At 47.6% G+C, this 14,679-nt stretch overlaps 1 protein-coding gene across 1 annotated transcript in view; it reads left to right on the forward strand.

Annotated features, from left to right (window-relative positions):
* SPAG9 (sperm associated antigen 9) overlaps positions 1–14,679 on the forward strand; it is a 2,727,931-nt gene that overhangs the window by 1,379,668 nt on the left and 1,333,584 nt on the right. Inside the window, exon 15 of the mRNA XM_069654919.1 lies at positions 3,113–3,242. Within this exon, the coding sequence (XP_069511020.1) occupies positions 3,113–3,242 (130 nt within the window). The remainder of the gene's footprint in view (positions 1–3,112; positions 3,243–14,679) is intronic.

Below are 14,679 nucleotides of genomic sequence, written 5' to 3' on the forward strand. Positions count from 1 at the left end.
TGTATTTTATTAAGCTTTTACATCTGTCCCAATCTCTTATTAATTCGTCTAGACCTGTACTAAACAATTAATCATTAAGTGCATTTTCTTGCATTCTCCACCTGTTATTCTTTTTACTCATATTATTCAAACTAATTTTTAAGTCGATTAACGCATGATCTGAAATAATTCTCTCTCCAATATTTGAACTAAGTGTCTGATTAACTAAATTATCACCAATAAAAAAAAATCTTTCCTTGAGTATGAATTATGTACCATTGAATAAAATGAGTATTCACTATCCCTTTGATGATGAACCCTCCAAATATCAATTAAATTATATTTAAAAGCCAATTGTTTAAATTCTTCACTGATTTCTATGCCCATTTTATCTGCAATCTGATCTCCTATCCAGTTCACTATCTATCACTAAGTTGAAGTCTCCACCCAGAATTATGTCTCCCCCCTCCATCTCTTTCAAAAAGCTATCCAATTCCCTAATTATTTTCTATATTTGGCGCACCTGGAGCATATACTGTCCCAACAATCATTTTCTTCCCATTATATAATACATCAATTAGAGGAATATGACCTTCCTGATCTTTTACTGTCTTTTCTATTTTAATTGACAATCCTCTCTTGAACAAAATGCTAACTCCCCTAGATTTAGAGTCATAATAATTTGATACCACCTGTGGGTATCTATGATTAGATAAATCATCTCCAATTTGTTCATTCAAATGTGTCTCCTGAAGAAATACCACATCACCCCTGCTCGAAATGTTGATCACTAAATTAGACCGTTTCTTGTCCCCACAATTGTTGGGTTGGATTGCATTTAAGAAGGCATTGAATCAGGCGTGTCTCCTTAGTGAAACCAAAACAAATATATATAGCAGTTCATATTTGTGACAAGTGGCCAATGGGCCAGGCAAATCTGCTTTTGTAGGTGTTGGTGGGTCGTAGGGCATGGCGGAACATAATGCCCCAGGCCATAATTTGTATTCCCAACACATTCTGCTTAAAGTGACGCAGAAAAATGTGCACTGCAATGTATATATTTGTTAAAGGAACATTCCAGTTCTTTCAGATGTGTCGAGTCATTTTTAGTTAGAAGTTGAAAGGCTAGTTTCTCCTCTTTGTAACTTTGTTACTCTGCTCCTCTTAATGAAACTTCATAGACCTTTCCAACAATATTCAATGTTGGCTATATGTGTATTTGCAAATGTCTTATGCGGTTGCATCCACTATGGGCAAAGGCTCCAAATGTGTATGTTTTCATAGTACTTTACCCTACTGCACCCTCCACCCCGGTCTACAGACCAGTCTCTAGATCCACTGCCAATTGTGGCTGTTTTTTTTAACCAAAAATAGGCATCATTCAGTTTTCAGAGTCAAGACTTGCCCCCTGGGAGCTGCAATATTCTCCTGTGCAAACATTTTGCAGCTTAAGTTCTGAACATCTAAGATGATGGCTGGACTAATATTTTCAGTCCAGCACCAGCCATTCAAATTCCTGGCTGCAGATTTGAATTTGAACAAACAGTGTATCCGTATATATTTTTGAACCTCTTCTTTTTATTTATTTTTTAAAACCTTGGACAGAGTGCCACCAAACAATGTTTATGAATAAGCCCATGTGCCAGCTTCTCATGAAAGTTTGGGATTAATCCGCCCAGCGGTATATAATCTATGTGAGAGGCAAACTTGAACTAAAGAACTTTAAAATGTTTGGACCCTCATATCACTTTGGCACCTAGGGGTGGAGCATCGTGAAACAATCTGAAAAATGTGGAGCTGGAATGTATTTCTTTATTGTCATTTTGTAGAAAGGCGCTAATGTTCTTCAGATCTCAAAGTGCTCTTTGTGTGGGGCGTCCAACTTTAACATTTCTACAGTGTCACTATCCCCATTCTGTAATGAATATATGAATAGATACATTATTAGTGCATTGGCTAAGATCAGCCTCTTTTTGTTGAAATCTTGGCTGAAGCATGGGCTAAAACTTAAAAATCTCTGACTTTGAGGATTGGATCCCCAGTTTCATAGACCGAGATCTTCTTCATGACATGCTGCAATGGGAGAGGAGTGCCTAAAAAATGGAGGGGATTCTTACGTTGAGATAAGGTATTGTACCCTTGGGTCTAGTTTGGATTCTTGTGTGGTGAACATCCCAACACAAGAATCATTCTTCCTTTCCTCTTTTGATAGGGTGTGCCTGTTTTTTGATCCACTATTGCTCCTTTTTCCTTCCAGTCCATCTACTCCAGAGTACCATTCGTGTTGTTTAAGTATACCATGTTTGCTAACCATTTCAGAAGTTAAGCTGATTGTGCCAGGGTTGCCATTGACATGTGTCTGTAGTAATTAAAAACGTGACTGCACTTGCCCCATAAATATAATCCCTAATACAGTGGGCCTATTTTGCTCTCAAATATCAAGAGGTCTGGAAGCCTCTTTTTCATAAAATCTGTGTTATTCCGACCAATTATATCAGGAGAAATGAAAGGGTGACCTATTTCTTTTTTTAAATGGATATTGCACAGGTAGTCAACTCTGTAAGGAGGATGATATCATATCACTGCTGCTAACATGCATTCAGTTGATCAAGTTGTAATATTGTTTCCTTGAAACCCATGCTTGATTAGTCGAGGAGTTTAATGTTATACATTCTCTTGAACCTCCACTCCCATCACCCACGTAGGAGAAAACTGCAAGAGAAAATATACTTACAATATTTTTTGCGCAGTGCAAATACTAACAAAAACAAGGGCTACTTTAAATAACAAATTCAACCCCGCGAACACAACATGACAATAGGTATACATTTACATAATTTCAGTGAACAATGAATAAGGTCAATACTTTGGCACATGCTGTCCAAAACATAAGCTAAAACTGCATTTCTAACAAGGCCTCAACTTCTCTGCAATTGGTATTCCTTCTATTTTTAGCAGATCAGGGTGGGAGGCAATGGAGAAAGTGATGTTTGTGCTAGGGATACGTAGACTCTGGTTTTGTGAACCTTCTCTTCTCCTCCCCTTTTGCTTTTATCGCGCTGCACGTTGGCCAACATTTTACAGCAGGTGTAAGGTACAAACATAACTGACAGATCTACATGCTTTATTTTAGCTCTGAAGCTACTTTAGCCTTACGCAGAGAGCAAAAAAGAGAACAGTACCGTCAAGTAAAGGCACATGTACAGAAGGAAGATGGACGTGTCCAAGCGTTTGGCTGGAGTCTGCCTCAAAAATATAAACAGGTATGATGCACTTTTTTAAAAATTGGTTTTGCTTAGCAAGTGCTTGCTATACAAATAGCTTCAAATTAAAGATGTTGTTTCAATCTCAAGTGCTGACCACAATAAGCATATTACTTGTCACCTTCATCCTTGTTTATTTGATTTTTGTTTTTGTTTGTGTTATAGTGACTGATATGCAAAATCTGATTTGTATACCTCTCTGTTTTACGTCTCTCAATAAATATAAAGTTCTCAGGCTCTCGTTCTTATGCAGATGCAGCACAGACCCAACAGATCCTGAAAGTTTCCACCTTGGCCCTTTACGCTGTATGCAAAAGGCACCATACAAACTCCATGGGGGAAGGAGGGATAGGAAGCGTGGATGGGTAGGGTTTTATCCCAATCTGTTGGATGTGTAGTGAGGGGAAGGGGAAATGCCCTGAGGCATGTATCCCTCATCTTATCCTGCTCTTTAATTCCCTGTAAATTAGAACAGGTTCCTTAATCTTCTCACACATACAGGTCCTAAGGTTCTAGATCATTGATGGTGTTGTGGGTTTACACAGTCTGTAACAACGCAATTATTATTAGTACGCAGATTGGTTCCTTTTGGCTACTATTCATATGCAATCTCTGGTTTATGTCTATTGCTCGAATTGAACTACTGATAATTTCTTTACTTGTTTTTGTGCAGTCTCACTACCCACAGCCAGCCCACCAATATTGCCATACCCCCAACCTGCCACCTATGTTTTGGTGGTAAAAACATGTTAAAAAGAATTAGAGCAATAATGTGATAATTTGAGGGTCGAGCAATAGACCCAATACTGCTTTCTCTAGTCGTATGTTTCAATTGGTCCTTTTTAGATGGAGCCTGTCGGGAAAGTTAAGTCACTCATACTCTATACACATAATTCATATGCTTCAGCACAGAGCTTCTTATCTTGTGGCAGGGGGGACCCAACTGGTCCCATCACCTGCTGTGTTCATGTAGAAATTCTGGAGTGAAAGCTTCTGTTCATCTGCACGCAATAAATTGTTTCTGATTATGGCTGTGGAAGGCAGTGTGATATCAGGGTTTAATTAAGGAACCATGCCTTCAGAATGGTCACAATCCAAACGCGTGCCTTTATGGTGAGCTTTCCTTAGTAGACGTAATAAGCCCAGGGTCTTGCCACTTGTCTCATTCGGGTCCAGTGTGCCCATTGTATCCTGGGGGTTCCAGTCCCCGAAGGAGAAACCCTGATTATGTAGGTCATCTGGATATTTCTTTGTTTCTGGCAGTAATTCCTTCTGGCATAAATTTATTGCATGTTTTTATATAGTCTAATTTCTTCTTTTGTTGTATGAGCTTATTACATGTTTGTATATTGCGGCTGCTTTGCAGGTTCTGGCAATGCCTAACAAAGCCTTGGGGCAATGTCTGAAACCACCATATGATTATCCCAATTGCCTCCTACTGCTGTGTAGCAACCTACAGATCATCTGGGCAGAGATATTCTGGAACATTCGTGGGCAGGGTAATCGGTAGGGCCTAACACTAGTTTTATTGTTTCTGCAAGTTCTGTTTGTTAGTGCGGTTCTCTCAAATTCATCTATGATCATCCCTAAAGGATACCAAGAGCTTGCTGGTACGTCGACAAGAAATTAGTACCTAACTCGCTGAACTTACATTGTGGTACTTTAAACATATATTCTTCCTTCCATTACAGTATCAACATTTATCCTTGTGGACTCATTTAGATACTTTGTGGACTTTTAATCTACCTTTTGAACAACAAATGAACTTTGGCTCCGCCCCCTCATTTCCTGCTGTCTCTAAAAGCAGCTGGCCACGCACATTTTTACGTGCGCGCATTTGCCAGAGTGCTTTTGCTGAGTGCAGTTAAGCAGTTTGGCCAGGTGGCGAGGAGCCGATGAGTCAAAGTCTGTGTTTGTGTGTTTTTTTTAAAAAACTTATTTTACATTTTTTTTTTATTGATTTTTACAACAAACAATAAACATTTATCACACCAGCAGTATGCATCATGAAGCCACAACATCTGTTATTTGCGTGTAGGTTCTGCTGTTTATCCTCCCCTCTCCCCTCTCCCCCCGAACTCGAGCCTACCCGTCCTCACTTCCTGCCATTCCATACTTCCGTGACATTCCTGAAACCTCCTCCTCAGCATGATCATTCACCTTGGGGCCATCCTGAGTGGACCCATATAATGTGGTTATCAATTGTCTCCATTCCATCAGGGAACCTGCTTCCTCTTCCCCTCCCCAATTACTCGCCTCTTACCACACTGCTGTTTCAGCTGCTGTCCATTTCTGCAGGTCCCTCCACCATGCCTCTACTCTGGGTCTATGGCTTGTCTTCCATCCCATGGCGATTCTCCTCTTGGCGAGTATGTATGCCAGGTCTTTCAGCTTACTTACATGTCTCAGTTGGCACGGTCTAGGGAATACCCCCAACATGCATGCCCATACTGATCCCACATTTATATTTATCCCTTTCTCCTTTAATCCTTTAACCGATGAGCTATCTCTCCCCAGAATTCCCCAACTTCCGGGCACGCCCAAAACATATGCATCATACCAGCATTCATTTCTCCGCACCTAGGGCATGTTTGTCGTTCAGCTTTCTCGAATCTAGCTATCCGTTGGGGGGGGGGTCAAATACGCCCTATAGGTCACGTATAGCTGTATTTGCTGCAGTCTCTTGTTTCTGGACACCTTTTTGTGGTACCCTTGGGCTCTTTCCCATTGACCATCACTCATGCATTCCCCAGCCTCTGCTTCCCAGTCTAATCTTAGTTGGGTCACTTCTTCCCCGATCCTGGACATTAACAGCTCGTAGATCCTGGAGATCTCATGTCCCCCTTCAGCCATGTCTTGCATCATTTCTATAGCTTCATCAGGTTGTTCCTCTAGTATTATTTCTGACCATGTGTTTTTAATCTGCCTTACTATTCTAGTATAGGTGATGTATTGCCCCACATGTAGGCCAGTTTCTTCCACCAACACCCCAAATTCCTTTATCTTTCCCTCTTGCCATATGTCACCCACCGTTGCCACCCCCTGTTTCCCATTTGCCCCGAATCATTCTCCTCAGTTGTTCATCCCCTTCTGTATGTGCCACTAGCGGCACTTGCGGGAAACATGGGGTTGGATTCCTCATAATCTGGCATGCTTTGCCCCATATCTTCCATCCTAGTTCCAGCATCCCAGGGCTCCCTTTCAGCTCTGACCTAGGGAGCCATATCATCTCTTTAAGGAAGTAATGGCCACACTCTGGGCTCAATAGTCTAGACTCTGACGTATGGTCTTCGGATAACCATTTTACCACGTGTTTCAATTGGCTTGCTAGATAGTAGGCCTCAAAGTTTGGCAGCTTAATCCTCCCCCTGTCATACATATTCTGCAATTTTCACAGGGCGATTCTATTCCGAGTGCCATGCCAGAGGAACCCTCTACATATACTCTGTAGCTTAACAAAAAAACGTTTGGTATCGGGTACGGTATGTTCCCGAAGTAATGCAGCATTCGAGGGGATTGGGTCCTCCGACATATTCCATATCTATGACATGTAATCACCACAGCTGTGCTGCTTCGGAAACTTTTTCCTGCGTCCTGCGTCGATGACGTCGATGTGCCGTCGTCGAGGACCTCCTCCGACGTCATCCGATGTGATAAGTAGGACGCACGACGCCCGTGGCCTCAGTTCCGTTTTTTCCGCGAACGTGTTGCTTCGTGAATCTCGGTTAACGCCTCGACTCTTTGGAGTTCTGTTCTTCGAACCTGTTCGTTTTGTGAAAATCCTTTGTGTGAAGATGTCTTCTACTTCGTCTTCCACCCCGCGTCCGGGTTTCAAGAAGTGCGGGGAGTGTGGGTCCAAGATGTCGGTGACGGACTCGCACGACGCCTGCCTCTGGTGCCTCGGGATGGCCCACGACACGGATGACTGTATCGACTGCCAGTCGCTCACGTCCAAAGCCTTACGCGAACGTAAGAAGAAGTTGTCGGTAGGTCGGGTGTCCAAGCCCCGGAAGTCGAAATCTGCGGGGCTTTCGACGGATGATTCGAGGGGTGACTCTCCGCGTCATCGTCGGAAGTCTCGTGGGTCTCCTTCTAGGAGTCGGTCTCGCCACTCCTCAGCCTCTTCGAGGCATTCTCGGAAGCGCCGACACCGGTCGTCTTGCAGGTCCTCTTCGGAGGACTCTGCCCGGCACGTTGCTTACCCCACCAGCCGTGCGACGCCGGAGGAATGGGCTTCCTTCGGGAAGAAGATGCTGGCGATTCTTGAGTCGCAGGGTACTAAGCCGTCCGCGCCCCCGAGTGGGGTCGGTCGTGAGAGGTCGAGAGACACCGCTCGCAAGAGTGGTCGGCACGAGTCACGGGAGAGGTCCCGTTCGGACAAGGAGACTCGTTCTCGACGTACCCGTTCCAGGTCCCGGTCCTCGACGCGTTCGAGACCGTGTGCACCTGTGAGGTCTTCGAGGAAGACATCGACGTCCGAGGCGTCGAGGGCATCGACAGGTTTTCTCGAGGCTCCGGCTCCGAGGAAGTCGTCGAAGCCGTCGACGCTCAGGTTGTCGAGGGACACGCTCTGGGCTCCGGCTTCGAGGGCTGTGTCGACGCCGCCGATGCTGGAGGCGCTGCATCTGACGTCGACGCTGATTTCCTCGACGCCGATCCTCTCGGCGCCGATGCCGGTTCTCTCGACGCCGGCGCTGATTCGCTCGATGCCATTGACGCCTTTCGTGTCGGAGGTACCCCGTGGCACGGGAGAACCCCCTAGGAAGGCTCTGGTTAAGAGCAAGCACTCTCGGGTGCCTTCTTTTCGCCACCTGGACTATATTTCAGTGGCGGATGAGGATTCTGATGGCCTGGTTCCTAGTCAGGTTCCAGATGAAATTGTCTCGGGCCATAGTCAGTTTGACGATTTGAGACAGTCACTGCATGATGCCAGTGGACTGGACACCTCTCCGGAGGTGGAGTTTTGTAGGCCTGAGCCTGGCTCTCATGCCGATTCCTCGTACCGGCGCCTTATGGCTAGGGTTTCTGAGTACTTGGGATGGTCTGCTCCCCCAGGGGAGTTTGTGCAGGATGATCTGACGGACATCCTTGATGTTGGTCCCCCAACTGATCCGGTACTGCCGTTCCATATGGCTTTACAGAGAAGGGTGGCGGCGGCTTGGACTGCTCCGGAGAGTCTCCCGGCGGTGCGCAGATCCTTGTCGCGAAAATACCGTCCAGCCAGTAGCGACCCCTGCTACTTGACCAGGCACCCCACTCCGGAGAGTTTGGTGGTGCAGGCGGCCACGGCCCCGGCAAAGCAGGCGTCGTACCCTACCATCCCTCCTGATAGGGACGACAAACGTTTTGATGGCTGGGCGAAGGAAGTGTTTTCTTCTGGTGGTATGGCGCTTCAGGCGGCCAACTCCATTTGTGCCTTGTCTCGTTTCACACACACTCTGTGGAACTGTGTTGCGTTAGGGGCTGAACATATTCCCGAAGGGGACGAACGGGATGGTTTCCTTGCTATGGTCCAGGATGGTAAGGATGCCATGTGTGAATCCGTTCAGTCGGGTTTGGACTTAGCTGAATGTGTCAGTAGGTCCATGGCGGCGAGCACCGTGATACGCAGGTTTGCGTGGTTGCGGAAGTCGGGGTTTGCTCCTGATGTGCAGTCCCGGCTCCTCAACATGCCCTTTGACGGTGAACACCTTTTTGGCAGCAAGGCTGACGAGAGCCTTGAGAGGTTGCAGACCTCAAAAGCTGCAGCAAAGTCGTTGGGCGCTGCAGTTCGCCAACCTCCGCCTTTTCGTACTAGGGGACAGCAGTGGAGGGGTGGTTCCTTTCGCTATTACTCGTCCTTCAGTAAAGCGAGAGGAGCTGGCAGTCAAAGAGGCCAAAGCAGGGGTACCAGAGGTGGACGACAGGGTACCCGTAGTGCCAAGGCCGCTCGGGCAGTTGCCTCTTTGCCCTCAGGTAACGCCGCGGCCGCTCCCACTCAGTCATGAGGCCATGTCCCATGGTTCGCCGGTTGGGGGAAGGCTGGCGCAGCATCTTGTAGAGTGGCGTGCCATTACTTCAGATGTGTGGGTTCTGGAGATCATAACCCACGGCTACTGTCTTCCCTTTCGGCACAGGCCTCGCGACAATCCACCGGGGAACCTCTCTTTGCAGAGTCCGGATCCACTCCTTGCGCAGGAAATTCAAGCCCTGCTGGAGAAAGGCGCCATAGAACTGGTGCCTGTAGCGGAGAGGAACAAGGGATGGTATTCCCCTTATTTTTTGACGGGGGATTGAGACCCATCATGGACTTGCGCGGTTTGAACAAACTCCTCAGGAAGGACAAGTTCAAGATGGTTACTCTCTCTCAAGTCCTCCAGGCTCTTCAGCTTCAGGACTGGTTGGTGTCACTCGACCTCAAGGATGCTTACTTCCATGTGCCGATCCATCCCAAGCACAAGAAGTACCTGAGGTTCGCGGTTGGCGACTCGCACTTTCAGTTTCGGGTCCTGCCGTTCGGATTGACCTCCGCCCCGAGGGTTTTCACCAAGCTCATGGTGGTGGTGGCAGCGCATCTCAGGCAAGGGGGATTCACGTCTACCCCTACCTGGACGATTGGTTGATCAGGGGGAGCTCTCCCGAGCAAGTCCTGGATCATCTGTCCGTCACCTGCCACTCCCTTCACAGGCTGGGCTTCTCCCTCAATTTAAAGAAGTCCCATTTGACGCCAACACAGCGGCTCCAGTACATCGGAGCAGTGCTCGACACTTCCCTGGGGCAGTGTTTTCCTCCCCAGGTGAGGCGTCTTCACATTCAACAGATGGTGCACAAGTTTCAGCATGCCCAGACGCTCCCAGCGTTCGAGTTCTTGAGGTTGCTCGGCCTCATGGCATCCTGCATTCTTCTGGTGCCAGAGGCTCGCCTGCGGATGAGATCTTTGCAGTGGGCACTCAAGACGCAATGGTCGCAGTCCTCCGGCAGGATGTCGGACCCGGTTCAGGTGCCGCCCTCGGTCGCCCGGGATCTTCTGTGGTGGGCCGTCGAAGGCAACTTGATGAAGGGGGCTCCATTTTGGCTTCCCTGGCCGGAGGTGACGATCGTGACGGATGCATCCCTCACGGGATGGGGAGCTCATGCCAACGGGCTGACAGTCAGCAGTCGTTGGTCTCCGTCGGAGTCCAGACTCCAAATCAATCTGTTGGAGCTGAGGGCCGTCAGGCTAGCCCTGAAGGCTTTTCTGCCGACTGTGCGAGGAAAGTGTGTCCTGATCCTGACCTGACGGACAACACAGTGGCCATGCACTACCTCAACAAAAAGGGGGGGGGCAGGGTCACTTCCTCTGTGCAGGGAGGCGATGCAGCTCGAGTTCTGGGCCATCCAGCAGGAAAGTTAGATCTCGGCAGTTCATCTGGCCGGAGATGAAAACGTGACGGCGGACGCTCTGAGCAGGCAGAGCGCGATCTCTCACGAGTGGGAGTTGGCTCAGGAGATTCTCCTGGAGATCTTCGCCCTTTGGGGGACCCCTCAAGTGGATCTCTTCGCCTCCAGTGTCAACCGGAAGTGCGAAAGGTTTTGTTCGCGGGAATTTCCTCCAAAAGGAGCCTTAGGAGACGCGTTCGTGGTGGAGTGGTCATTCCAGCTGCTGTACGCGTTTCCACCAGTCCCCGTCATCCCGCAAGTGCTGCGGAGGTTACGGAAGTTCGGTTCCCGGATGATCCTCATTGCTCCGGCGTGGGCTCGGAAGACGTGGTACCTGGACCTTCTCGACTTGTCCATCTGCCCTCCACGTCGTCTTCCCTACCGAGACGATCTGCTCTCACGGGAGGGGGGTCAGGTTCTCCATCCAGAGGTCAGATCCCTCAACCTTCACGCTTGGCTTCTGAAAGGTTGAGGTATAGGGATTGGGACCTCCCTGAAGACGTGATGGAGGTGTTGCTTTCGGCCCGAAGGCCAGCAACAAAGTCTCTGTACCGTTGCCGTTGGCATAAGTTCTGCGACTGGTGCAGAGTTCAGAATGTGGATCCTTTTGCATGTGACATCCCCATGGTTCTGTCCTTTTTACTTTCTTTGGCCCACAGGGGCTTGCAAGTGGGTACCATTAAAGGTTACCTGGCGGCGCTGTCCATCTTTAAGCGCTCGTCTGAAGAGTGTTCTTACTTTAAAATCCCTTTAATTTCACAGTTTCTGAAAGGGCTCACTAATGTGTTCCCTCCGTCACCTTTCCTGGTGCCCGGTTGGGATTTAAACCTTGTTCTTAAGTTTCTTATGGGTGCTCCGTTTGAGCCTTTACATTCTTGCCCTTTGAGGCTGTTAACTCTGAAAACTGTGTTTTTAGTTGCGGTTACTTCCGCTCGCAGAGTGAGTGAGTTACAGGCACTTTCAGTTAGGCCACCCTTGACTGTGTTTCAGAAGGACAGGGTTGTCCTTGGAGTTCGTCCTTCTTTTCTTCCAAAGGTGGTGTCGGAATTTCATTTAGGCCAGAAGGTTGTTCTTCCGGCATTTTATCCTCCTCCACATCCTGGTAAGGAAGAGGAGAGGCTCCATAGGTTTGATCCTAGGAGAGCGTTAAGCTTTTATATTTCACGCATGTTCCGGGTCAGAGTGGACGATCAGCTCTTTATCGGTTACGCCGGAAAGCGTTAGGGACAGGCTGTGACGAAACAGACTTTGTCTCGCTGGATTATTTTGGCTATCTCCGAGTGTTACCGCTTGGCGGGTAAGGACCCACCGGTCGGCTTACGGGCCCATTCTACCAGGGGTATGGCTGCCTCTACTGCCCTGCAGAGGGGTGTTCCTATTCGCAACATCTGTGATGCAGCCACCTGGGCTTCGGTACATACTTTTGTACATCACTATTCCCTCGATTCCATCTGGGGGCAGGATCTGGCCGTTGGCAAGGTGGTCCTTTACTCCACAATTTGATTGGGCATGCTAAATTTCTGTTTTCTAAATTCTTTTCCCACCTCCTTGCATTGGTACTGCTTTGGGAGCCTTTCATAGATATGGAATACATCGGAGGACCCAATCCCCTCGAAGAACAAGTTACTCTCTTACCTGGTAACGTTCTTTCGATGGGATGGTCCGACGACGTATTCCATATCGCTCCCTCCCTACCTTCCCCGCTACAGAATTTCTTATGCGATTGCAGCTTACGTTTCCGCAAGGCTTTGTGTGTCAGACTGGCAGAAGACTGGTGGCACACGTTCTGGGAAAAAACTACAACTGAGGCTACGGGCGTTGTGCGTCCTACTTATAACATCCAGTGACGGCGGCCGTCGGAGGAGGACCTCGAGGGCGGCGTATCGACGTCATCGACGCAGGACGCAGACGCCGAAGATTTTCCGGAGCAGCACAGCTGTGGTGATTTCTTTGATAGATATGGAATACGTCGTCGGACCATCCCATCGAAAGAACGTTACCAGGTAAGAGAGAGTAACTTGTTCTTCTGAATGGATGGGGAATATTGCATAAAAGTGTCATGGATCTCCATGGGGGAGAGGGAGGCATTGGAAATCTATCTTTATGACGACGTGCATTTCCTCTGCGATTGTACAGGGGTCGGGGAGGGTACTCTTGAGCATATTTTGCATTCATGGTGGGGCGAGAGTTCCTTCCTATGAGAGAACAGGATTAATAGGTGATGACGTACCTCCTCTAGTGTATGGAGGGCGCATGCTGAATGGTTTAATTTCTCTAGGTACCGCGGTATCAGTGAGTTAACTCCAAACTCGGGCAAGTGTTTTTCCCATGTATTGTAACACATTTTTCCGTTCTGCAGATGTGTAGTCATTCATGGAATAAGATACAGCCAATTCGGTGCCTTCAGCATATAATCTTTCGCTGTTGATTTTAACCCTGCTTTCTGTCTCATTGTCAGTGCTCTGCGAAGCCCTGTCTTCTGGTCACTAATGGAACGTACATATTACAATAGAGGAGTATTGGATTTGGAAGGTGCAGGCGAGCTAAGTGTTGTTGGTTTAAATAACTCTGGGGTGGAAGGTGCGGCAGGCCAAGAGGCTCTTGGTGAATCTTGTCTTTCACTTAACAGTTTGTCCATTAATTCATCGGACACATAAAATTCTTTGGATGGATATATTTTCATATGTCCAACTGGAAGGTTCTGTCTATCGCCACAAAACCCTCTTGCTCTGTCTTTTGATCCTGTATTACAGCCTTCTCAGCCTAAGTCATATGTCTGCGAGCGTGCTTTTGCCTGCTTTTGAGGCATTGGTTTGCTTCCTTGCGCCAATCCCGAACCACATGAAAAGCAGCAGGTCTAGACTTTTTATGCTATAAAACTTACTACATAAATTGGAGCCTTGCTAATTCAAAAGAACCGTTCTGGGGCCACTGTAAATCAGGTACTTGTCTGGTCTGGCGGTGCCAACGACTGTTGAAAACAATTGCCACTAACCCGTATTTTATATACATTTCATAAGCGGGGGAACCATCAGGTGGGGCAGGTTGACCATATTCTAACCCACTGGGTCTTTTCCTTCAACAACAAAGTCCTGCCCAACAAGTGCACATTTCACTAAAACCAGGTATTTCTAACCCAAAAAGCGGTATCTCACCTGGCAAAATATTCGCTAATATTTTGAACAACCAACTCGAAACACGCTCACATGATTTCAATAAAGTCAAATATCCCCCATTAAATGAAAACAAAGTCTGTGTCTGGTGGTCTCCAAAGAGGCGAAACAAAGTCACTGCTGCAACAGTTCGGGACCCTCGTCGGGATAGTCGCTGGGCGAGGCGGCGGACGTGAATCACGATTAGCAGCTGCAAGAAACGTAGTCTCCTTTTGGCAGGGATCCCCGGTGTTCAGTGGTCCCAACGCTGGGTCACTCCGTCCTCGAAATCTGATGCATCATCCACAAAATGGTCCCTATTCGGGTGCCATTTTGAAAGACCCTATTTACATCTTGAAAGCAAATGAGACCATCAGACACGAAGTAAAGCAAATAAGTTTTATTTGCACTCAGAGTGGGCTCAGGTTCAACCAAGACCCGTTATCTCAGGGAGAGTAGTGAAGAGAAGAAATCTCTTCTTTTATACACATTGGTTTACATCGATTTATTGAAGCTGTCAGTTGCATAGGTGTTTTGTGGTTTCCTGTAATGTACACAATTTTCTGAGAAACATATTTTGTCAGCAGTCCGGACAAATCCCCTAACCAGCAAAGGCGCAAACAGCACAAGGCAGCTAACAAAGGGATTTTCCAGTCCCCCTCCTCAGCCCCAGCGGGGAGGACATTATGACAGGCCTTTCCAGATCCATGAGTCTCCGGTGTGGGGGAGGCTTGCCCTTCACACACACAGTTGGCATACAAGGTTCATGGACCCATTGATCCTCTCAGTAGTATTCATGAGCTTCCGGCTCCCCATTTCTCCTTTTCCTCCTTCCTCCCCACTGCTCCGCAGATTTGTACAGCAACTCTGTTGGTGGAAATACACTC

Source organism: Ambystoma mexicanum, chromosome 3q, assembly GCF_040938575.1.
Source record: "Ambystoma mexicanum isolate Mex_15411 chromosome 3q, UKY_AmexF1_1, whole genome shotgun sequence".
Classification (NCBI taxonomy): Eukaryota; Metazoa; Chordata; class Amphibia; order Caudata; family Ambystomatidae; genus Ambystoma; species Ambystoma mexicanum.